At 43.2% G+C, this 25,814-nt stretch overlaps 1 protein-coding gene across 2 annotated transcripts; it reads right to left on the reverse strand.

Annotated features, from left to right (window-relative positions):
- Positions 1-890: 890 nt before the first annotated feature.
- Positions 891-25,814, reverse strand: ptpn3 (protein tyrosine phosphatase non-receptor type 3). 2 transcript variants are annotated; one of them, XM_049582564.1, is made up of 27 exons: positions 25,648-25,814; positions 24,921-24,987; positions 24,285-24,426; positions 20,867-21,001; positions 20,665-20,707; positions 20,415-20,496; positions 20,209-20,253; positions 20,066-20,118; positions 19,778-19,895; positions 17,911-17,998; positions 17,695-17,783; positions 17,544-17,607; positions 16,740-16,942; positions 16,192-16,317; positions 15,144-15,305; positions 14,901-15,003; positions 14,721-14,798; positions 14,516-14,572; positions 13,683-13,839; positions 13,400-13,572; positions 13,032-13,122; positions 12,760-12,821; positions 11,159-11,305; positions 10,285-10,413; positions 7,558-7,703; positions 7,310-7,445; positions 891-1,562 (listed from the first exon to the last, which is right to left on the reverse strand). In XM_049582564.1, the coding sequence occupies exons 3-27, from the start codon at positions 24,351-24,353 to the stop codon at positions 1,488-1,490; spliced, it is 2,631 nt and encodes an 876-aa protein (XP_049438521.1). In that variant the 5' UTR covers positions 24,354-24,426; positions 24,921-24,987; positions 25,648-25,814; the 3' UTR covers positions 891-1,487. The 2 variants fall into 2 exon arrangements, with proteins under 2 accessions (XP_049438521.1, XP_049438522.1); XM_049582565.1 differs by lacking the exon at positions 11,159-11,305.

Raw genomic sequence — 25,814 nt, forward strand, 5'->3', positions numbered from 1 at the left:
GGATTTCACGAGATTCTCCTTTAACGAGACTTGGTCACAGTAACAGCCAGGAAAAGGAAACAAAAAACATTTCATTTCTGCGTAGAGTCCTCTCCATAATGTTAAAGTGGCAAAACAAGCACTTTCAATGAACATAAACTGATGTTGCATGACTGCCTGTAGGGATAACATTACAGCACTGGACTGATTTAAAAAATGGTTATCTCCATTAGGCACTTAGAAACAAACACATTGGAAAATATGGTCCAGGCTGAGAAGCACCAAAGTTTCCCTTTAACTGTAGACTGAAAATATGACCTCACCGCCTTCACATTCAAACCCTCAGATGTGCATCTCTTACACAAAACCTCTTGCAGATGCTGGTTTCTATGCATCAGTCTGCTGGACACGACTGATAAAAAGCTCCTGCATCAATTTCTCACATATTTTTGTAGCAACAGTCGTCCTACTTTGTAAAAAGCATACCAGCTCCTCATGCCTGCATTATACTGTATGAAAAAATAACTACAGAATAAGGAGAGCACACATATAGCAACACGATGAATTATGCATCATCATAAAAGAATATAAACCTGCAGAGATACTCAAATCCTCACAGCAGTATTACATATTGCTATAGTGTCTTTCTTTGAGAGCAACATTTTGTCCTAACCAGACACAGTTTGGGCTGATTTGTGATGGCGAGTTAGTTTCACTGATATGATGCCAGCTTTAGAGGCACTCAGCTTAAGGTTAAATAAGCAGACGACTTCACTTCAGTGAGCAGTTTCATCCTGCGAGGAAGTGTGAAAAGGTACAGAGGCTTTAAAGACACAAAGTGACACATCCTCATGTGATGATCTAATGCATGATGTTCGCTATCAAAGGAAATTACAAAGCAGACGCACAGGTATAAATCAGTGTGTTTATTTAGTGTCTTAATAATTTAAGAGTGTTGAACAGTGGGGTTTGGTGCTCCTCTGGCGGACTGCATCACCATGACCTTACAGTATCTGCTGTAGTGATCTAAAGCCTGCCTTGCTCTTCGTCTTTGGACACACAGATGAACTACAGATTATAACGATCCAGGTCTGCCTCCGCCGCTCCGTTCGATCCATCGACTGGGAGGCGTCAGTCTAAGGCACATGTAGCTTAATAAGTAGAGGCAACATTCCTGAGTGGCCTCTTGGACAGAAATTAGCAGCTCACACCAGTCTTACATCAGTCTCTATGGAGACCGCAGCCTCTACAAGCTTAATGCACTATCAGCAAACACTAAGGCCGACTAGGTATAAGACTCATACTCCCACATTGAATCTAGGCTACACAGATCACAGACAGCTGTGCTCTGAAGCTGGTTATACTCTCATTATCCAGTCTGTATACCAGTCTCAGAGGCGGTGACAGAGGTTAATCTGCTATAGTCCCTCCGTGGCAGTCGCCTGCAATGAGGTGAGGCTGAAACGTTAAGTGTGTCTGTTCTGTTCTGGTCCTGTTGCTGATTTGGGCTACGGTGCTGTAGATCCCTTTTGTTTCTCTTTGTAGACTCGCAGAATGGCCTCACACACAAACTGGAACTGACACTGAAACACACAACATACAAAGTGTTACCAGCAGTTACACAACAATGCTGTTCTTTAAATGGTAGCACTGATTAGTTTCTTTATTTCGCCTTACATTCTATGAAAAGAACAAATCAATAATGAACTGGTCCTCTAACAGGTGCTGCCTGAGAAACCAAAAGCCTGTTTCATTGTATTCTTCTGTGCCATAGTGCTCTGCTGTTGTCCAAAAACTATTAGCTATTGAAACGTATCAATGAGCCAGCACTCAGTAACAAATACACATAACACACGTGGCTGAAAGCAGAGTGCAGAGTGTACTTTTTTTTGCAGGCTGATGTGAAAGTTAGCATCACCCTGGATCCCCTCGTCAAAAAGCCACTGGGATTTTTCCATCAGGTTTTGGGTGATTGCAGAAAATAAGCTTGGTGGCAAACAAAAGCTTATGATATTACACAGTTGTGTTCAGCAAGATAATCTTCACAGATGAACACCACTTTTATCATGTCTGAAGCGTAAATGCAATGCACCATGGTCACGTGACTTAACGTCGCCGCAACAATGAGGCTGCAAAGCCCTTATCAGTATGATTTAGCCACTTTTTTGCAACCAATATTTCAAGACTTCTAAAAGCTTCACAATTCACAAGGGGGGTATTTACTGACGTGTTTTATGCCATAGAACAAAACATTAAAGTCTCATAAGCGTGTGTTAACCACAGGTACCGAAATCCATTCAAAAAACCCCACTGAGTGCGTTTACATGGACATAAATAACTCCTGATGAACGGGTTTTGGAATATCCTGTGTATGTATTTGAGCTTGTAAACACCATATTTAATTTATGAGAAACCAGAATATGCTAGCTGGAGTACTCTGAAAGTAACCGGGATGTATACGGGGAGTATAAATCTCTGTGTTAATTTACACACCATATCCCGAATATGATAATCAAGATAAGCCTCATAAACAGGTTATTCACATCCATGTAATTGCACTCATTGACTTTGAGACAAGGGAATCAGGAGTGCCAAAATGCTAACTCATTTCTGTAGTCCCTGTGGTCCCCCAGCTGGAGTAACATTTGATAAAAATTGCAGCTGTTTTAGCCTTTTTATAAAACAATGTGAAGAGAGTACAGTCATGCTAACAGCAGGGATAGTCCCAGGCTTTGAAGCCAATTTTACATAGTGGCATAAAGTGGAATTACTCCGTCCTGGTCCGTCACGTGACACCATGGGGCTGAAAAATACTTTTTCCCATAGACTTAGACTATGAAAGAGATGTCTGTAAATCAGTGGATAAATTGAGTGTTAAAACTGCAGAAAAGTCGACTTGTTTCAATATCAGGATTTGATCAATTTGGTACAATAACTGAGCAACTTCAATTAGAATGAACGGGGGCACACCTCAAATGCTGTGTCAAGGTCTGGGGTCGTGTTTACCATGTTCACTAGAAGTGACCTTATAAACACACCCCTGAAGTGGTATTCTTGACTTTGTATGTTGAAATTTGAGAGTTCACGACTTCATATGCATGACTTCCCATGTCATAAACACAAGTTCAAGAGTTCCATTTGAACGTAGCATCTTTATCCATGGTTATGACCATGCTCTCGGAAAAGTTCCACTTACAAGGTCGTGCATACCACAAGAGGAGGGTGTACATACGGCCTATTCCTGTGAGCATTTTAATGCAGCAAATGTTTACCATGTTCAACATCTAAGATTAGCATGTTAGCATTTACATTTGCTAATTAGCACTAAACCCAAAGTGCAGCTGAAGCCGATGGGAGTGTCATTAGTTTTGCTGATATTTGGTCATGAATCAAAGTTTTGGACAAATTCAATAATTTGACCTGATGGGGGACATAAATGTGTGCCAAATTTCATGGCCATCAGTCCGATATCTTGTCAAGACATTTTACTTAAACAACTAATGTGAACCTCATGATGGCACTTCAGGAAAAGGCGGAGGGTCACCACATTCAATAGGATTTGTTGTCTTCAACTTCACTCAATAGTAGTTGTGAAATTTCCATCTCATCCAAAGCAGTGGACCAACCAACTAACCAACATTGCCATCAATACAACCATGCTGCTAGAACTGCTAAAAATAAAACTCCATCTGCTGAGGAAGTTTGTGGGATACGATCGAAAGCTCCAGATCAGAAACCGAGTGGACCCTGTGGTGAGATTGGTCAACTGTGTATTTGTGACCTAGTTTTATTTTATTTTATTTATTTTTTATTATTTGTAATGTCAGAAGCTGGAAGGTATTGAGAGACTAACACATTTGTTTTTTTTCATGGGATTTGTTGACAGTAGGAAAAATACAGAATAATGTCAGCCTTATCCTTCAACATATGGCTCCTTCACATCAAGGTCTGTCCTCTGCGCATGTTTTCCGTTACAGTCAGGGACACAAACATATGAGGGGAAACCTGAGGAAGCGTTCCATCAGCACAAAAACATCAGAGAGTAAAAGCCTCAGGGACTGGATCTCCTTTCACAATAAGGGTGATAGTGGTAGCAGCACTGGCCTAGAAGCAGGCTTGTGACTGGAGCGCTGCCATATTCCCAGCACTACCTCCTATCAAAGCAATGAGTAACACTTTCCCTCTCCCTCGACAAATACCGCTGAGCTGCCACAGAGAGCAGCTTCCAACCTCTGCTCGCCTGCTCCTGCTCGTCAGCCATCACTGTAAAACTGTGGCAGCCACGTCTCTGTGAACTAATGAAGGTTAAAGATGACAAGACCTCACAGATGTCAAAAACTGGGACATTGGCCTTTATAAAGTAATTCTGGGCACAGTGAAGTGAAGTCTCCTTTCTTAATCAAAATTCCTTACATTCTTTATACGGTATTTTTAGATCAACTGACAGATTTTTTTAATCTTCCAGAAGCTCTGACTCCATGAAACCAAATTTCTGACATTTCATGATAATTGCAGTGTGCCTGATGAAATATAAAAAAGTTCTTTTTTAAAATAAATACATGCATTTGAACAGCCTGAATTGAGCCAAGAGAGGCCAATTTTCGGACTACAATGTGAACGTGCATACATGTTCAAGGAAAACAAAACAAATAGACCAAAAAAGCACCTCTCAAACTGCGACTGCTGTTTACTTGCACTCTTCTGTTAATTGGAAACTTTAAATAGCACTGCTCAACAGTGTTCTCTGTGGGTGTATCCCACTTTATGTCAAGCCTTTTTTGTTTTAACGAACTAAAACAAGGCGCTAGTTTAAAGGGGACCTGTAATGCTTTTCTGTAGTTTGCGTCTTATAGTGTTTCAGTGAAGGATGTTCATATTTAAAGTGGTCAGAGTTTCAAATAATGAGGTAAAAGTACGGAGAAGCAATACCTGTGAGTAAAATCCAAGGTTTCCTACAGTTCTGAATACTCTACAGCCTTTCTACTCTAGCTACAGTATGACATCATAGCAGGCTGGATTTCCTTATATGGTGATCTGCCTAATGCCCTTCACTGCTATATGAAGCTGCATGCTAACGTCAGGGAAACATGTAAACTTAGTTGTGAATGAAGAACCCATCACTGCAATGTGCAGTTCGATTTGGGACTCAAAGTGGGCAGAGTCAAACACTTAACTCCGCCCAGGTTGCACGCGGCCCTTCTCGTTTGACTTAACTCAATGGCACCACCTGAAAGTGGACATCAATACTGCATGAAGTAATTAATTACGAACACTACAGTGTGGTTGTAATATTATAGAATATGCATATTAAGAAACAAGGACGCTATTGCAAATTAGCCTCTTACTCTTCCAGCCTTGGTCAGCTGGACGCAGCTTAGTGGCTGTGGGATAAAGCCAGGTGGCTAAGATTCAAGCAAGGGCTCATGGCGCATGCTGGAGGTTTTATCAAGGCTGGAGGGGCAGTCATAGTGGGTGAGAAAAGAGCCATCCAGGGGTGTGTTGACTCCCACACTCCCTCTGGTTCTCCAACATGCTCTGTGGGTCCTGGCTTTCCTCTCGCCTTCAGCAAGCCCCTCTGACTCAGGCTGTGCTCCTCTGCCAGAGAACCAGAGGGAGGGCAGGCGGTTGGCAGGGGTTGTGCCCACGGCCCTCTGTTGGTTTTTCTCCAGTGTCCACATAATCCTGGATGAAGAGCTGTGGATGTCTTGTCTGTTTTTTCAGGGATTTTGTGTAAATTTATCATATTCAGTGCTCAACGCTACCATTGTCATATTACTTGGAGGCGGACCGTACCACACCCCGTGGTCCCTCCACCTCTTTCCCGCCTGTGAGACTACTCAACTTAAAGGAGAGCAGACAGCAGCTTTGGCGACAGACATTCAGTTAGCGACTGTAGCTCGTATTCAGACAGCACAAACACAGTATTACTATCCATGTGTGGTGGCTGATGACGCAGGTGGGGTGGTCGCTAACTTTCGGTTTCTTCTATTTTTAAATTTATTTTCTTGTTTTTGTGTTGTGTATCAGTCTGTGTTCATTCTCCAAACTCAGAGGTTTCTGTCAGTCCGTGAACGCAATGCAGGAACTCTTCTGTTTTTTCCTCAGCTGCAGTTTGCAGAGTTTTGAATCGCAGCATGGATATTTGATCAATCGTTTAGATCAGAGCTGATCAGATCAATGGACGAGAGGAGGAGTTTGCGAGTAGAAAATAACTTTTAGACCCAGTGCAATAAATGGTTACGTTTTCCTAGTGTTCTGCTGCTCCTTTGTCTGTGCACAGAGTACGTTCTGTGCTGTGAGTGTGCTGCAATGAATAACCCAACAGTAGTAGCCAACCATGTTTTAATCATGGCAGGCTGCCACAAATAAATAAATATGTGAAAACCCTGAAAACCCAACTCTCCACCAGATCAGAGGAACTGCGGGGTAGCAGCTGGCCAGCTAACTGGCAGGTAATGTGGTCGGACTTGCTAACACAGGGCAGCAGTCAATGTTTGACTCCGCCCATGTTGAGCACAGCCCTGAACTGCACACTGCAGTAAAGGGCTTCTCCGCTGATGTTGTTTACCCCGATTTCGGATCACATTCCTGCTGGAAGTTGTCCCATTATGTTTAGAAGCTTTTACTGGTGTTTTTTCACAGTAGCAGGTGCAGCTTTTCTCTGTTACAGTCATTCCCTTGGCTGCAGGTACACCGTTTAAGTACATGTAGCTACATGCTAACATCAGGGAAACATGTAATCTTGGTTGCTGATGTTGTTCTCCCTGATTTCGGATCAAACTCCTGCTGGAACATGTCTACTTGTGTTGAGAAACCTTAATTGGTGATTTGCCACAGTAAAAATTGCTGCTGTTCTCTGTTATAGTCATTGCCCTGGCTGCAATAGAGTGCTGCAGGGATGACGTTTTTCAGTCAACGTGGAAGTTAGCGTCACCCTGGTTCCTTTATCAAGAGGCCGATGGGATTTTCTTATTGGATTTTGGATTATTGCAGAAAATAAATACCCAACTTGTGACTGCTGAAGCTATTACGCTTTTTTCAAGAGCAGGGCTTAAAGAGAGTGGCGCTAAAACGGTGTGTTTCAGGCAGAGGGTTAATACAGGTGTTCCAGCACAGACAGTATGAGGAAATTAAAGTGCTTTTTTAACATTAAGGCATGTAAACATGTTCTTGTAGAAACCTTAAAGTTTCTGACCACATGTATACGACAAATCAGCTGAACCTTATGATAATTAAAAAACTCCAGGTTATCATGATGCAATAAATAAAAATAACAATAAGGGAGAAAAACAATCACTGCAGCATTAATAATGGTTCTGTTTATCTGTACCGTGGTCTGAACCATCATGGCTCGCTGATCTCTCACTGTTTTGACAATGTCCAGCGGGAACACCGGCCGGCCCTGATCCAACAGAGTCAGGGCCGTTTCCATGGTAATCAGAACACCTGTCCGTCCAATACCAGCGCTGTAATTCAAAACAAACACAGTATTAAGTGCATAGTAGAGGCGGGTACAGAACATGCCGGCAGTGTTCAATTGGAGTACACCCTGTGTGTGTGTGTGTGTGTGTGTGTTACCTGCAGTGTACCATTAGTGGCTCTTCACCTCTCCTCCTCTCCCTGACCGAGCTGATGAACAGCAGGAAGTCGGAAGGGTCATCGGGTACACCGTGGTCGGGCCACGCAACATACTGCAGGTGTGTGACTGCACGTTCCTCACCCCGCTAACACATACACACACACACATTAAAAATAAAGGCAAATAGACACAGAGGGAATTTAAGTATCTCATAACCTGAATTTAAAATGATAACCATGTAATCCCTAAGGAGAATAAACACCCACGTAAGACTGACTAGGCAGCCCTACAAGATCAAACACTCTGACAAGATTCAGCATGTGAGGAAACAAAAGGGTGTCGTGGAAAAAGCGGAGCAGGTGAGGAGAACAAAACTGCACGTGACCAGTGGGTGACACCGAGAAGTGAGGGACACGGGAAGATAAAAACAGAAAGACAGGCGGGGAGGAGAATGGCTGAGTTTAGAGTTTATAATGGTCATGTGGCCTGTGACTCCATGCAGGGATTAACTCGCTCCGCCAGAGGAACAGATGGGCCCACACAGCAGTATCTGTGTGTATGCATGTGTGTGCCTTCATACTTCATGCCTCCCTGAGCATTATATGTTTACTTACCTGTTTGCTGTGGAAGGCAATGTGGAAAGCAGCTAATTTAATCTGATTATCTTCCATACAAAAGTGTTTTAAACTTAATCAGGTTAACTCCTCAGAATGCCCGGCCACAAATACACACAGTTAAAGGAATGGTCTGGATTTTTTGAAGGGCGGTTGTATGAGGTATTTATCCATAGTCTGTGTATTACCTATAGTAGATGGTGGTCACCACAAACCCAATTTTGAGAAGCTGTTTAAGATCATTCAGAATTAAGGATATTATCACTGCTTTACTCACGGATTAAAGCCGTTAGCTATGCTCTCTTCAAAGCTACCAGACTCCTTTGACAAAAACAGTAATTTCACCTTGCAGAACACAGGAGCTGCTGGTGTATCGCTGCCTTTATCGACTCGTTAGTTTGTGTTATTGCGTGAGTTCCGTGAATCGAAACTAACCCTTGAAAACACCAAAATCACACAATGGCACAAACAAACTCAACGATCGAGGCAGTAGAGGACCAGCAACTCCCGTGTTCTGCGAGGTAAAATTACGTTTTTTGTCAAAGGAGTCTGGTGGCTTGGAAGATAGATTAGGACACCAATTTTATATTACCAACGTTTCAAAAATGAATTAACAGACAATGAAATAAGCTGGCACACAACAATGCAAATAAAAAATGTAACTAATGAAATTAAATACTACACTACAAAAATGGTGGATTCGAAGCCAGGGTGGGTTCCCGCCTTTCTGTGTGGAGTTTGCATGTTCTCCTCGTGTCAGCGTGGGTTTCCTCCAGGTATTCCAGCTTCCTCCCACAGTCCAAAGACATGCAGGTTAATTGGTGACTTTAAGTTGGCTGTAGGTGTGAATGTGAGTGTGAATGGTTGTCTGTCTCTATGTATCAGCCCTGTGATAGTCTGGTGACCTGTCCAGGGTGTACCCTGCCTCTCGCCCAATGTCAGCTGGGATAGGCTCCAGCCCCCCGTGACCCCCAACAGGATAAGCAGTTACGGAAAAAAATGAATGAATGAACAATAAAAATGGGGGGTGGGGGGTTTAAGAGATAGGGTAGTCTTATCCATAGTTGCATGGTCTTTTATAATACTAGTGTGGCAAAAATAGTCATTCAGTCATATGGGATGGGAGATTTTTCATATAATTAATAAGGTTGCCATATTTTATAGAAAGAGTGTATCTTATTCTTTAGTGAGTAGGCTATTTTCTCTAGAGGTATGCAACTGTTCACTTCTGGGAGATGTCTGATATTAGAATTTAAGAGGCTGCCCAAAAGGCATACTGTCGGACCCACTGGGAAAGAGACTCCATGGATTGTGGATATGGCAAAAATAGCATACATTTAAACTGGTCTTTATTTTTTTTTTTCAGGTGCGTAAAATATGAAGCCCCACTTCAAATAAATCCGGACTATTCCCTCAATACACACTAACACACGTGTCCACCCACGCAAACATACAGACCACGCCAGCCACACGGAGGTGACTGTAGTTTGGCTGCAGATAGTTTGCTGCCTGTGGTGACCTCTGTTATGTGACATATGGCACAAGCATGGTACATGTCACTGTAAACATTCAAATGGAAAAGATCCGTGTTGTGTGACCACTGGTGATGCTTTGCTCAGGGTTCATGTGGATATGAAATCAGGTGTGAATTGGATGAATTTCATCGATTAAATGGCAGACTATTTTCTTGATTAACTGTTTGGCCTGTATAAGATCATAAAACAGTAAAAAATAATGCTGACAATAGTGTCCCAGAGGTTAAGGTGACCAAAAGTCCAAAACCCCAAAATACTGACTTAACTGAAATGTTAAGACAAGAAATGCATCCCATTTTTACATTTAAAAAACTTGAACAAGAGATCTTTGGGGATAATTCGGCTCCCAGGTAAAACCTCCTGAACAAGGAAAGCTGAAGGAATTCTAACCAGTAGTTCACGCTTAGCACTCAAGAGAGGTTTCAGCTGGTTGCAATCTGCAGTCCTCACTGCTAAATGCTGCTAAATCTTACACACTGCTCCTTTAAATGATCATTCAATTATCAAAATAGGTACCAATTAATTTTCTGTTGCTCAACTAGTGGACTAATCATTGCAGCTCTATTTGCTACTGTACCTGTGTGTGTGTCAGAGTGAACTGCCGCGTCACATACGCCAGGTTACACTCCTCAGAGTGACACTTCACCCGCATGTGTCCGTAATCCTTCACTTCCGGTGGATGTGGCCAGTACTGGTGGCACTTGGTCTGCAAGCGTGTGACATCACAGAGAAATTACATTACATGTGACATGAGTCATCTGTCAGGATACAATTTACAGTGCCGCTGCGGTGGCTGCTACATCAGCCGCGCTCTGCTCTCATGAGATCAAACTCGTATTCAACAGCGTGGTATGCTCCAAACGGCAGTCTGAGGAACAAAAGCAATTCATCAAGAGCAGGATGTGAACTGATTGTCAATTTCTGTGTGTGTGTTTGTGTGTGTGTGTGTGTGTGTGTGTGTGTGTGTGTGTGTGTGTGTGATTGTCAAGAGGAGAGAAACTCAGGGCACTTGACGAATATCATGAAAATGATCAATTAATGAAAGCATCTGGTTACCAGGCAACAGCCAGGACAGAGACATCTTCATTCAACGAGACCTTGATATGTCGCTGCCTCTGTCTCTGTGTGGATGTGTCTTCCTCACACTCAAATTATTTCTCTCATCAGCATCCTGCTCACACTTTACAGTTAGCTATTCTCCACACTGTGAAACCCTGTAATTAGTCACAACTGTGCCAATTTATTACTTTTGTGTGCAAACATCGCCGCTGAACCTTGTAATTACAGTAATCATGTTTCAAATAAAACACAAAACTGAATGTAATAATGTGCTACAATAATTACTGTGTAAATGCACTGCTGATATTGAGCTGTGTAATTTCAAATCCCTCTACTCATTTCCATTCCTGCGCGAAAGTGTGAACAGCATTAAAGTATGAACGCATGTATACCCGTCCCCTCTCTGTCAGAGTTGTTAGCATGATGATGGTGTGTGTCTGTTGCTCCCAAACACTCTGCCAAAAGTGAGTGCAGGTCTGTGGCAACGGACCCTGAGCCGCGACATAACGTAAACATACACCAGACACTGGGGGCGCCACCTACGAGACAAATAAACACACAGAGATACACACAACACACAGAAGATGAGTTTATATCAAAGGTACAGGGTGCAGGATTTAGGAGGGATATATTGAAATATAATGTATGTACGTTTTCTTAAGTGTATGATCACCTGAAAATAAGAATTGTTGTGTTTTTGTTACCTTAGAATGAGTAGTTTATAGCTACATACAGAGCGGGTCCTTGTCTATGGAGATCGCCATGTTGCAACACAATATTTCTACAGTAGCTCAGAATGGACAAACCAAACACTAACTCTGGATAGTGTTTGTGTTGGCCACTGTAGTTAGCAATCCATCGACATGCGGTATCGGAATAACACCAATTTTTTTAAACATAAAACTGCTTTGCTCTGTGTTTTTTTACCGGTTTTAACCCCTGGGTCCATTTGCTCTAGGGAGGAAGAGACCTCTCTGATTGATTCAGCTCATAGTAAAAACCTCCTGAACAATGACAGCTAAAGAAGGGCTATACCTGACAGAATTATGTCAGTCTAATCCAATTTGGCTGTTCAATATGAATATTTGATCATTCATTCCTTCTTTCATTGAAGAGTTTTAACAGGGTTCAGCACAAGGTTCAGGGTCCCAGTGATATTCACGTAATGTAGCGATGAAGCTAGCTATTCCATGATGGATCAGAAATGTGCAACATTTTTTGCCGATGCTAGACATCAAACAAAGCCAGAGACTGACTTTAGTTGTTCTTTTATCTCAGACATGTGTTAGGATGATACATAGCTTGGCATGTTTCACTTGGTGTCACTAGCTGGATGGTCACACCTCCCTAATATCAGCTGATTGACAGATCAGCGGATAAAGACGCGTCACAACCACCACCAAGTGATACTTGTGAGGAAGGTGGAAGTTTCCGCCAAAACACGCCAAGGTATGTAACATCCTAACACATGTCTGAGATAAAAGAACAACTAAAGTCCTTATCAGAAACTGAAGACATAATAAACACCACTGAACTAAAGCCAGAGACTATATCTCAATGAGTTGCTGTGAGCTGGAAATTCACCACTTCTACGCAGCAGGTTGAAGATAACGTTACTCAGAGCCTGACCAGGAAAAGCTTCTCTTCCTCTGGGCAGCTGCCTCCGTCTACGCAGCTACCTGTACAGAAGAGCAGCATGAATGCGAGGAGCGCTCACTCTGAAGCTAAAAGTAGGGACCAAAATGTTCCCTGAAATACACCACACACTAACTGACAGAAAACAACTGCTTGACTGATGATTTGAATCTCTGACTTTCAAGGGGCAGCCCGACACTAAAGGAATCCTAATCGGGAGTTCCTGTTTAGCAAATGGGAGAAGTTTCAGCCGGTTGCATCCGCAATCCTCACTGCTAATGCCACTAAATCCTACACGCTGCTCCCTTTAAATGTCAGACAGGGACAAGACAGTCATTTTCCTATCAGTGATGCGCACCGTGATGTGGCTGGCGTTGATGTAGTCCTCCTGGCCCTGAAGCACCACTCTGGTGGCATCATCTGAAAGGAGAGCAGGATAGCAGCGTGTGAGGGTCACAACAGAGCCGTCGACGCACCGCAGGCTAAACCAATTAAATTTCAGGAGGTGTTACAGCGGTGAGCTCCAGATCAAGGTTAGGAAGGTAGCACAGAGCTGTGGGTGGCACCAGGTAGAGAAGAGACGAACGGTGGGGCACAGACACACAGACAGTCAGAATAAGCAGCACTTACAAGGTAAAACATCCTTATATCGATTCTTGTCCATGTTCTCAGGGAGCCGAGCACAGTTTAGTGTCAGACCAGGCTTCCTCCTGTATAAATTCTAGAAATTAAAAGCATACAAACATGCATGTGCTTTAACCCACACACAGGAATATACACAAAGAAAAACTACACATTCCAGCCCAGTGACGGCATCTTTTGTTTCAGATTGTCAGGAATCCGAGTGAAGATTAGGGCCAACATCTGTCTGAAAAACAGCACTTAAAAGGCTCATTATGATCCACAGTAACTCAGTGGGATGAACTAAATCCTGCTTAACTTGTAAATACACTTTAAAGACCCGTTTGCTGTTTAGCTCCCACCTGTATTTTAAATACCTCAAAGTGGAAACAGAGTGTGCCGGACTGTATGCTTCTCTCCAGCTGTCTCATTGATTCCTCCAGTGTCGTGACCCGCTCCGACTGGCCAGGTGACAGCTTGTCTCCCTGTGACTGGCCGGTGAGCGTGAGGGCAGGGGGCAACTGCAGCAGGGGTGCCACCCGGCCGGGACCTGGAATCCAAGGAGGGTTCAAGGCTGTGATAAATATTCATAGAAGCATGAGCAACAGTGCGCACACTTGGATCACATGCTGCCTCAGCTGTTTGTCATCAAACACACACCTCTACGTCTGATGAGCAAGGCCAGCTCTCTGGAGTGCGACTCTCTGCTGGCTCGTATGAACATGACAACCTGATCGTGTGTGTGCTCGGAAATGTCTCGACCGTTGATGAGCACCACCAGGTCTCCCTCCAGGAGTTTGGGCTCGCATCGACCCGCCTAGAAACAACACAGGGTCATTTCACAGCTGAAATCGTCACAGCGTACATCAATCTATATTTCAGTCTAAAGCTCAGACCTAGATCTCATTCATTATTGAAATGTATTATCCTTGACAGTTTGGCAATAATGTTCACCTGACATTCATCTTGATAAAGCATGTTGAGACTGTCAAACACTGTCAACACGGCTGATGTGTGTTATTGCGCCACAACAACGAGGCTGTAGAGCCATGATCAGCGTGATGACGTTCTGCAGTCTTAGTTAGCCACCTGTTAGCACCGGTCTTTTTTGAAGACACTTAAAAGCTTTGAAATTCATGACGTATTTTATGTTTTAGAACAAAGGTAACCACGGACCTTAATTCAAATGCCACTCAAAAAACCCACTGACGTCAAGACAAAGGAACTGGGAATACTAAAATGCTAACTTCTTTCTGGGTTTAGGACTCATTCCTGCACCACTCTATACACACAAACACACATACACAATGTTTAAATATATATCATAATATTATGCTTTTTTTCTGGCAAGCAACATGTAAATGAATTGACCAGTCATTACAGCTATGTCTCAAAATACCTGTGTTGTGTTGACATTTGATCATAACGTTATTTTGACACCACCCGGAGAAACCAGGCCGTCAAAACACAAACACATCCGAGTCCGTTCTTACCGGGGAGTCAGGTTTAACGTGGGATATGGACAGCGGCATCTTCTGATCCACCCCACCCTGGGAGGATTTGGGAAATTAAATGGAGCAAAAGTGGAGGAGTGACAACACAAAACATAATGTGTGTGTAAATAAATTAAACAGAAAAACATAAAAGGTTGCCTTAAGTGTTTAAGAGACACACAAAGAGCGTAAGAGAGACACCCACTTTAACATTGAAGCCAAACTTGCCGTCATGATCGGGGGCGATACATATCAGCATCAGGTCGCCATCGCCGAGAGCGCCCTGCACACACACAAGCACTCACAGTCAACTCACATATGCACACACATGGCTGGATCTACAATAATACACTTATGTAGAGATGACAATGATGAGATAACGGACCTTATGGTAATTGTGTGAGCTGTTGTCACCATCCTCCTCTCCTATACTGTCATCAATTTGTAACAAAGCCTCATCTGTGCCCTGGCTGTAAGAGCCAGAGAGGCTGAAAGAGATGAAATAATGAGATTATTCACAGTGATTTGTAGATTAACAGATGATTTTCAAATATGATAACAATAATAAAATTCCCACTGAACTGAGAGAGACAGACAGACACACATTCCTGTTGTAATTGATACTAACTGATGCGGTGAAGCGTCTCCCTCACTGTCCTTACTGCTGCTTACAGATGCTCTGTATGTGTAGAAGACGTCCTCCCCCTCTGACATGTCTTTCAGGTCATTCGTAAGTTCAACTGAGGATGGGCGAGGTTTACGGATGCCATGGCGAACTCGAGGACTTCGCCTGGCAGAGGGAAAAAACAGTATTCAGGTTGCTCAAAACCAAGTGTAAAAGTCTTTGTTACAGAGATAAAATGAGAATATATTCTAAATAGTGTGTGGTAGTGGATTATGCTACAGTTATGTTTATATTTACTATTATTTCTGTGTAAGAATACAGCTATAATTTGTTATTTACGACAGGTACAGTGCCGTAAGGCCGTTTTGTGCGCATGGCAAAAAGAGATTGGTGGCGCGTGTGAAGGCTGTGTAGGTTGGGATTGCAATACATTTTTCATTGTGGCATATGGTGTTGTAGCATGTAAAATTGTGCAATACATGTGAGCTTATAAGAACAGGACATCAGGTTGAGCAAGATGTAAGTTAGAAGGACTTCACCTGTCGTATTTATAATCTCAAATAAATCTTGTTCAAGTTTTCCCTGCCTAATATGAGTACATCTGGGCTTCACAACAAAGAAATTGGAACAAAATGCGAAAACGTTGCAGACCAAAGTGGCCTGGGAAGGCGAGTATAGGATTTTATTAGATGACACCATCTGAGTTTGTGAAAAAGAAACAAGAAGGGCTGCAAAATATGCAAAAATAATCACATTGCAATTATGTTGAAAGATATTGCGAATGCGAAACGGGTTGTAATTTAAGTGGTAACACAAGAAAAAATTATCATGATGTCAGTTCTGCTGGGGTCTGTACCAAAGAAGGATGTTCCCTTACATCTGGAATATGATTCGAAGGCATCTCTGTGGCACCCCAATGCTTAATTTATAATGGTGTGTTGTGGCACATTTTACTGTTGTCAAAAAATTGTAGCTCCTTCTATTTAAATATTGCATTTGGCCATACTGTACAGCCCTATAAAAAAAGTGTGACTGATCCTGCATGTCTTACCAGTTGGGGGTGTTTGGGGGCGATCTAGAGGGCAGACTCTTGGTCTCAAGGTACTCTGATGAAATCGACCTCCGCAGGACTGGATTCCACACCATCCCTCCCACCACACGCTGGCACACTGGGCCACTGCAAATTAGAAAGGAAAAGATAGAACATTCGCAGGACTTATCACAACAATGTACGTGTGAATAAAAAGCAGCAACTTTTGAGGCTAAAAATTAAAACCAATATAGTAGTGTCAAAAACTGCAGTTCCTCTAATGGCCACATGAGGCTGGCTCCAAGAGCGAGTCAATCCTCATTATAAGGTGAATCACATCCTCATATATTATGAATTATAAAGTGGATTATTGCTACATTTGATCTTGTTTATTCACTGCAGTGTAGCATGGTAGCAGGGTTTAGATAGCTGTTGCATTGGGGGGATTGTTTTGTACTAGCGGTGGCTGCAGTTTGTAGTGGCGTGTCGTGTACGCTACAAACAGAATATGTCTGTAGCTATACATGTCTCAAACTGTCTATAGTGAAAACACATACAGGCGCAGTTACCTCTCAGGTTTACTGTTGCTGAGACCCAGGTGTTGTGTTATCAGCTTTTTGTAGGACTGAACCGTGCTGTTGTTGTGTTTGGGGCTCCTGGCAGTCCGGTTGGAGCTGAAGAAGGAGTGATGATCCACACAGGACCTCCACAGGTTCTTACAGGTTTTGGGACAAGGCAGAATCAGAGACACCTCACAATCCTGGGTCTCCCCCTGAAACATACAGAGTTCCATTTCTTTTAAAATAATGCTTTATAATGTCAGAGTTCTTTACAACTGAGATACTCAAGGTCACACTCTAACTTAAGCTGCTCGGGTGGATCTTATCATATTTCTTATGAATGATTTATTACTTGTCACACACAAAGACAAGCTGCCAAAACTGTGAATATGAACAACTTAATCAGCGCTACATTCACATCTATGCAGACCATGCAGTAGTCAGGCTTGTGAATTTTGTTAAAAACTGACAGTGTATACATTTTTATGTCCTAATTTTAGCTTTAATTACATCACAGCACTAAAAAAAAAGGTGCAGACTTCAAACTTTCAACCAACCAGAAACCTCCAAGGCAGAAAGATTAAGCCGACGCATAAGTGCCAAATACTGCAGTTCTTTAAATGGCCACTTGAGGTTGACTCCGAGAATGACTCAGTCTCCATAGACCCTCATGTTAAAGTCCACGAAACAATGGAGTCTATGAAGTCTACATTTTAGATTTACCAGCGGAGTGTGTGGAGCAATTAAAAGCAGCAACAAGTCCAGAGCAGATCTTTAAACTATCAAGAACAAATAAACAGTCGAGGGACTCACATGTTTACGTTTCAGATGTATAAGAAAGCGTTTCCTCTTGAATGAAATCTTGATGATGTTCCCCCTACATGTGAAGAACAAAGTCGGTTGAAGAAAAAAAAAAAAACCACATGAACAACATGTGTAATTAATTAGCGCCATCATCACTTACCAGGGGAAGAAACTGGAGCAAATCATATTACAGAATATCGCAACGCCGCTGGAGGCCAAACCCACCATCAGTGGGGCGTCGTTAGTGTCCTGAGAGACAGAATAATGAGGGAGTGACAAAAAGTGTCTCACATGAGAGGAATAAAATGGATGCAGGGGAAGTTAAAGTAGAACATGAGGGTTAACATGTAAAGTTTAAGCAAGAAAATCACGCTACCATGGCAGCATGGAGCTCAACTCCATACAACTCCAGTGTCCGTGCTGTGTTGAGGAAACACAGCTCTGCCTCGCTCTGCTTCAGCCCCCTGGGAACACACACACACAGAATCACATACAACACCAGGAACCAGCTGCACAACAAACTGGTTGTTCGAAGTTGGTAGTTGTGGGTGGGTCTATGCCAGAACATTCATACTCGAGATACTGCATTTTCATGTTTAAGATTGATCATTGTTTCAACAGGATTGATACCAAAAAGGGGATTACTTTCTCTCTGCTACGTTGCTCCTCTTTGTATTTTAAGAGTAAAACTGTGTGCAAACAACGTTGCACAGAAGCAGCATACCGTGGCGCACATCCTGACTAGTTAAATCCAACACATAATAGCAGCGATGGACTAATGAAATAGACAAAAAAAGACACAGCTAGCAGAACTTGGAGCTGCAACCGAAAAGAAGGGAGGAGGAGGGAAATTCCTCAGAATCGAGACTCCCGACACAGAGACAGAGGTCACTGACAGTCTGTTCAGAGAGACTCAGACAATGAATATCTGTATCGTAGTGAAATTAATACTTTAGTCAAATCAGATCGTCAGCAATGGTAATTGTTACATTTTCAAACTGTAATTGGTCATCATTAGCTGAAACAGACATCATGACACACTGCTTTACCCGACATGAAAATACGTGAGCCACTTCTTCAGGTCGAAATCAAATTTTGTGGTATTGCCTACCCCTAGTCACTCAGCCTTGCTTCCAGTTTTTTTCCAGTGGCCACTTGCCATATTGCAGCGAAAAAATCCCCCAGGGCCCAAAAAGCCTCGTCCCCATAGACCACCATTATAAAAGAGAAATCTGTAAAACCGCTGACAGGACACCTCAAACTGCAAACAAGATGAATTATGACTTTCTATCATGATTTTTTCATCCATGGAGGCTACATATTTGTAAAACTGTCTGTGAGCCGAGAAAAGCGATTTATTACTCCGTGACATCATCACAACATAAAGTCTCTGGGCCCTCGCACAACAAGCCGACAGTCAGCCATTGGTCAATATCCTGCTGCCAGTGAGCAACTAGTCTTTGCAGTGTGTCCCGCACCGTTGGCACTTGTCAGCCTTTGTCTGCTTTTTTCGGAGACAGCAGAGCCTGTCGGTAAATTAAATCACTCTGATTGGTCGTTCAACTCAGTGCACATGAAGAGAAACGGAAGTGAGGAAAGCAAACAAACATCCAAAGCCAAGACGAAGGTCAAAACAAACTTGTTATATCAGGTAAGATTAGGTTTTTTAAGCCATTGAGCTCTTTAGCAGAAACAGTTTGTAATTGCTTGTGTAATTGCTTGCTGGCGCACAGTAGACATCATTTGTTCTTTCAACATATGTTGTTTTTTTTAATGTGCTCACTGGCTAACTAGCATCTTGAATCCATCCTGTTGGTCTTCCAGGTTCCCTTTTTGAATGACAAATACAGCTTAACACCACCTGCTGATATGGAGTGTTATTTGTACGTGCTAGCTGATAGTTGGCTGTTGGCTGTAGTCTTTGTGGTGCCTTCAGGTGCAACCTTTTGGCTGAGACACCGGCGACGAGAGGCGATGCAACAAGCTTTTGTCACAACTAGTTCTTTGGTGTTGATTAAGTGCGTCTGGGCCTAATGAGGCGGAGCCAGCGGGAGAAACACTTATACGCATTTTCAGTGGACCGCATATCCCAGAAGTAAACACGATAGCTAAAAAATCTTTTTGATGTGAATCAGGCGAGCATTCCATTGGACTGAATAGGCACCATCCTGGAGTCTGGTATCAAGTTACTGTTATACATCTATGGTCAACGGCAACTAGACGTAATGAACTGTCTGAATTACTTGTGCTGTGGATGCAGATCCTCCACATTAGACAGGAAGTCCTCATCCTGCTCAGGAATGAAGTGGCACTTGGAAAGGTAACCAGGAAGTCGTGACGGACAGTGATCCCCCATCTCCGCTGCAGGTGATGGAAAGAGACACTGAGCACCCACATATTTACACAGTGACATCTGGGGTTCTGTCAGAGAGCTGTTGCTTATCAAGTGCATCCTCAACAGAACTAATTACTCACTCAGTTATTATTAAGTCATTAATCATTTGTTTTCTCGAGGAAGAGATGGAACTCACATTGCACGGCGTAAGAGGCCAACACTACAGCTGCACTCAGCGGACACTGCAACCTGCAATCATACGCCATGATTACACATTGTAGCGGCTAAACACAAACTGTGCACAGGGGGATGTGGTGGTGGAGTTGGTGTTTTACTAACCGTCCGTCTCTAATGTCACTCCTGATCTGGAGGAAGTACAGGTGCCTGCAGAGACGAGACAAGAGGAACTTCACCAACCCACGCCTTCATTTCTCTCCATAATCCCAGCGAAAAGATCCTTTCTGAGTCACACAACTTCTCCAGATCAATATCTGGTGATATATGACTGCTACAAAAACACAAATAACAGAGGCACATATACTAACCTCGTCTGTTCATGCTGCAGAGAGTTAGGATCAGAGATGAAGAATCGCACTCTGAAGTTCAGATAAAAGGGAGATGCAAGACCTGCAGAGAAATGGCATACAGTCGCAAGTTCACCTCAATCCTCTTCTCTCCTACGCCTCCTGTCTATAAATGTATTGAAATATAGTTCAAAACTAAAATGTATTTGTCTAAAGAAGTAATTTCTAAGTGAAGACAGTGAATGATTGCAAGCCAGAATGAGCCAGATACCTTTTATCTGCTTCTTCAAGGGTTTCTCAGGCTCCAACCATCTCTGAGAGAAAGAAATTCATTAAGTTTAATGGCTAACTGGGGCTAAAAAAAAACATTTATGTAAGCATACCCTGTGGTTATCATCGCCTAAACGGCAATCAGCGAGTGCAATACATTACAATCCCAGCTCGAATGTGCAGCAGATGAACAGTGAGCTCACAGGAGAGTGTGTGTTGGCTGTGACTGTGGCGATGGCTGTGCTGGATTCTCTGATCTGCAGACTGAAGAGCTGCCTCTCCTGCAGGCCCAGGTGGTCGCATACTGTGTCCAACAGAACCACACCTTCATCTTGCTTCTGAAAGATTGGAAACAACAAACAAAAATTAATATCAGCCAAAACTTTGAGTGACATTTACCGGTTGCGTATTTGTACATGTGAATATACCGTGCCATGTGTTGCAGCAATGCCCAAAGATATACAGTGCAGGATTTTCCTAAAAAACTATGGACTCACACAGAAGTGATGTCTCTCAGTCATCTCTCATGACCCACTAGGAGTGTGTGACAGTGTCTTTTTCTGCAGAGACTCTACCCTCTGCCTGGTTTTTCTTATTTTCTTCTTATTGTTCTGTGTTGAGGACAGAGGTGTGGTCACGCACAGCACTCAGGTGAGCTCAGGGTCTTATAAAAAGGTAGTGACCCGGTGCCAGACTGTTAGTAGCAGACGTCTAACAGACACCACCCTGGAAAATGCAAATGTAGCAAATGGGAATGCCACATGAGAGTAAAACTGGGGTTGACTTTTTATTTCATTTTCATTGGCGACAACAAAACTAGGCTGTCTATGCAGCAGAGAGGCGCCAATACTTTTGAAATTGGTGCTACATGACACCAGAAAACAGAGGAAAAGGGCAGTAATACTCGCTTTTGCTCAAGAGGTAGAAAACCTACAACTATCAGAACCCAGTGTGCCGCACAGTACCATTAAACGCTTCCTCGGGAGGGTGACGTAATGCAAGTTGCCTTTCTGAAAACAATATGTCGGCCAGCTGGTAACATACAATCCCATTTTACAGTACAACAATAAGCTACAACATGTCTCGGAAGACATTTGAGGTGAGAAACAGACAGAATGGTTTGATCAGCACTGCTTTGTTTTACAGTTTGATCTGAGTTTGGGCCACTCTGTCTCTCTCAATCCGCTTCTACACTCTTTAGCTGCTTTCACACATGCACTGCAAACCTGACATTATCTAGGTATTATCCGGAGAAGCTGCATGTGAGAATGCAAATGTCAGAATCAGCTGGATCGGACATTAAACAGTCTTTACCCTGCCAGCTCCCCTGTTGAGCTCATGTGTGAAAAGAGCAGGTAACTGTCTGTAGAATTCACAGCAAGTGAGTGGGCGTGTTGATGATGTTTCTATCATGCAGCTCACACAAAACCGGAAAAAAACAAACATACAAGGGTGAAAAAGACAGGTTGTCTACATTAAGACGGCAACAAAAATGTCAAAAATGTGATTCGGGAAGTTCTGTCCGTAAGGGCAGATCAAATCAGACAAATTCAAGAACAGCAAAAGACTCTGTTTGTTTATGACTAACTTACGAACCACCTACGTGACTGCGGTGTAATCCATATAATGTCCTGCCCTCTGCTCGCTTTACCAAGGCACCACCCCTTGCCTGAACCAAACAGATTTAGGCAACCTTCCAACAGGTGACAACGCTTCTGACACAGACAGTCTCCTGTTGGGTGCTACACAGACGATGATCTGGACCTGATTCTCCAGACACTGTCCACAGTTCATATCAAAAAATGGCTTTTGCGTCACAGGTGGCAACAGGTGTACAAAACTGAGGAAGCCGAATCAGTAGTTCGAGCAACAACCCTGCTTACACGTCCTCCGGCAGATTTTCAGTGGCAAATAAGCAGGAGATGGGTGTGCCTGCAAGGTGGAGGAGAGTTTAACATAGTTCATTTACACATACTTTCCACACTATTATGATACCAAGCTGGATGAAAATCAGCAAAGCGTCCCTTTAATGTATTGATAGGGAAAATTATTGTGTCTCCGTCAGTTTTTTTTTTTTAAAGGTCCAGTGTGTAGGATTAAGGAGGATATATTAGCAGCAATGTGATATAATATATAAAGTATGTTTTCTTCCGTACACAATTACCTAAAAATAAGAATTGCTGTGTTTTTGTTACCTTAAAATGAGCCGTTTATATCTATATAAGGAGCTGGTCCTTGTCTACAGAGATCACCATGTTGCACTGCCATGTTTCTACAGTAGCGTAGAACGGACAAACCAAACATTGGCTCTAGATAGGGATATTCGCATGTCTGCATGAGCCACCGTAGTTGGCAGCTCCTCCGTGATTTAAGTGTGCTTTTTTTGGTGTTTTATTGGTTTAAATCAACGGGTCTGTTTGTTTTGCAGAGGAGGAGACCTCTGTAGATAATTCAGATCCTGGTAAAAAAAACCTCCTGAACGTCTGGATCTTACGTTATCAGAGGAAAAAGGTGAGTACACATTAGCAGGAGCTTGGACAGCGGCCTGTACCCAACGTGTCAAACAGCGCAGGAGAAACACTGATTTGTCACGTGAAGATGCTTTATTCAGTGTTTTTACTGGCTTTAGTCACCTGGTCGGTTTGTTTTGGAGAGAAGGAGACATCCGTGGATAATTTGACTCCTGGTTAAAACCTCCTGATCAATGAACACTATGAGAATTCTCACCAGGAGAAGATTCAGCTGGTTGCAATCTGTAGTCCTCACTGCTACACACCACTAAATCCCCCTAAATCTCACAGACCGCTCCATTAAATATCAAAAATGGTTGTGAATAAGACAGAAGGGATTAATAATGCATCGATCCAGGTGAGAATATGATTTCCATCTGCAGTACAACACTCTGTAGTTTAACTATTAATCACTCTGAGGGATAACCCGCATCTACACTTTCTCCACCCTTTCTATTACCGGAAGCGCACTCACATCACAGAGCACTATGTTTACTGTAAACTGCGATGACGAGCGGTGAGTCCTTGCAGCAGAAAACACAGTCATTTTTGATGTGTGTGGACACAACATCGGAGCACTTTAAACGGGCCGCGCCTCCCTTAAAAAAAAAACACATTCTTTGTCAGTGAAAATCTGTAAAGCAATAAAGCTTATCCAAACATGAAACTCAGCAGCTGTAAAATAAAGAATAATGAGGGGTTTAATATTGGAAACAACCGCAGCGCTCTCCCTGCGTTCACATAAAGATGCCACACAGCTGCTGTCCTAAAAAGCAATATCTGTGATTGCCTTTCTGCGTGTGTACGCCTGTCAGTGTGTGTGCTGTCAGGCTGTGTACGACATGATATGCTGATCATGTAAAAGGCACTTCAGTGTGAAAAGCTGCGTGAGCTGCAGGAGGTGAGGATGTCCTTCAAACCAAGGTCACGGTGTTAAATAAGAGATGTGGATCGATGGGAATAGGAAAGAGTAGTCTGTCACTGTACCGTGCACTGACGCTATGATCGTTAGCAGAGCACAGAGACAGATAGGAGCAACATATGATCTCCATAATGACACACAGGAAACAGTGTGTGTGCATGTGTCTGGGTGTGTATGTGTGTTACGCACGCTGACTCTGAAGGTCTCGATAGTGCCGTCCAGCAGCTGAACTAGGCAAAGCAGGTCCGGTTTTGGCATGTCTGTTACCACGGTAACTCTGCCTCCCTCTCAAGACAAACACCCTGCCCTCAGCTCGTCACTGAGTGGGGACCTGGAGACACACACGTAGACAAACACACACACAACCAAAACAGTGTCAGATGTTTCCAGGCTGTTGTCTTCCAATGAAAGCACCTCCCTCAGGATGACATTGTGTGGTGAGTAATATATGTGCTGGATGGAGCATCGGGCTGCAGTGAGTAATGCACCATGAATGCGAAGGAGTGACTGTGTGTGTGTGTGTGTGTGTTTGTGTAATTCTTTATTATTTGGCCTGGGTCTGAACATGTCCCTTCCCTCTCCCTGCTGCTCTCCCTCTGCGTCTCTCCGCCTCTCGCAGGCAGCTGAATGATAAGAATGTTAAACATTTTCAGAGTTGAACACGCCCATCTACAACACACTACAACTGATCTCAGACCAGCCGCTGCAGGGACACAAACACGCACTACTAATGCATGCTCGGAGCCAATAACTTACCCCAGCTTTGCTTAGTGTGTGTGCATGTGTATATGTGTGTGCATCTTTATGCATGCGACGTGTACATACATGTGTCCTGTCTTGGTTTTCCAGGTGAACGATTATTGGATCCAGGCCGGCCTGTCTCGCACTGATTCTGAAAGGACACAAAGTGTTTGAGTTAATGTTTGAACACAGTGACACACTTTGAATACATTAAAACAGAGCTGGTCCCAGTTTGGTGACTTGTTTTCCATAATGACCCCTCTCACAGGCAGGCCTCTAATGAATTTACAAGTCAATGCTACATTTAAAGGCAGATTCATGTGGATGTGGAGAGGTATGACTTCACTGGGTGTCTTGCATCTTGCATCTATTTCTAGTATGTTGCCAACATGACAGCTACAGATGAAGAAATTAATCTAACTTTATGGTACTTTTAACATATTTCTGCATTAGCTATACAAGTGTAGGATACAGGAACACCTAGCACAGATGGCCTCTGCTACAAACGTACACATACCAATGAATAAACAGGGCCTATCTCAGTGTATTAGGCCCATGTCTCTGTTGCCCGACTGTCCCAGTTTGTCGATAATGAACTCTGCCGTGACCTCGCTGTACTTTGAACCGCAGCGCCAACAAGGAACCTGTTGAAGTTTTTCTACAGCTACACCCAAAAGGAGGAACACTTCACTGGCAAACTTTCCTCCAACCGCGACAGTGCTCGTAAACTACAACTTGGCCAAGTGACTGCTGCCTCTGTTTTTTGGAGGGGGAAGAGAAGGTTTAAAAGACAAAATAAAGATATGTGTACCTCGGTCGTCCCGCTTCAGAGACGGTTCATGGTCCTCAGACAGTCCGCGGTGGAAACCTCGGGACGGGGCGCGTCGCAAGAGCCAGGTATAGTTAGGTAAATATCCGGGACAAGTTTCTCATCCCTGGCTGCGCTGACTCCGCGCGGCCCCGCCCCTTCGTCGCGCG

Source organism: Epinephelus fuscoguttatus, linkage group LG8 (assembly GCF_011397635.1).
Source record: "Epinephelus fuscoguttatus linkage group LG8, E.fuscoguttatus.final_Chr_v1".
Classification (NCBI taxonomy): domain Eukaryota; kingdom Metazoa; phylum Chordata; class Actinopteri; order Perciformes; family Serranidae; genus Epinephelus; species Epinephelus fuscoguttatus.

Excerpts from the sequence above, each read along its gene's own strand:
- ptpn3 (XM_049582564.1), bottom strand. The coding sequence starts at position 24,353 with ATGCCAAAACCGGACCTGCTTTGCCTAGTTCAGCTGCTGGACGGCACT. Across the intron at positions 17,608-17,694 it reads TGCTCCAGTTTCTTCCCCTG|GGGGAACATCATCAAGATTT; the intron begins GTAAGTGATGAT and ends CTTCACATGTAG. Across the intron at positions 15,004-15,143 it reads GGAGACGCTTCACCGCATCA|CCTCTCTGGCTCTTACAGCC; the intron begins GTTAGTATCAAT and ends CATCTCTTTCAG.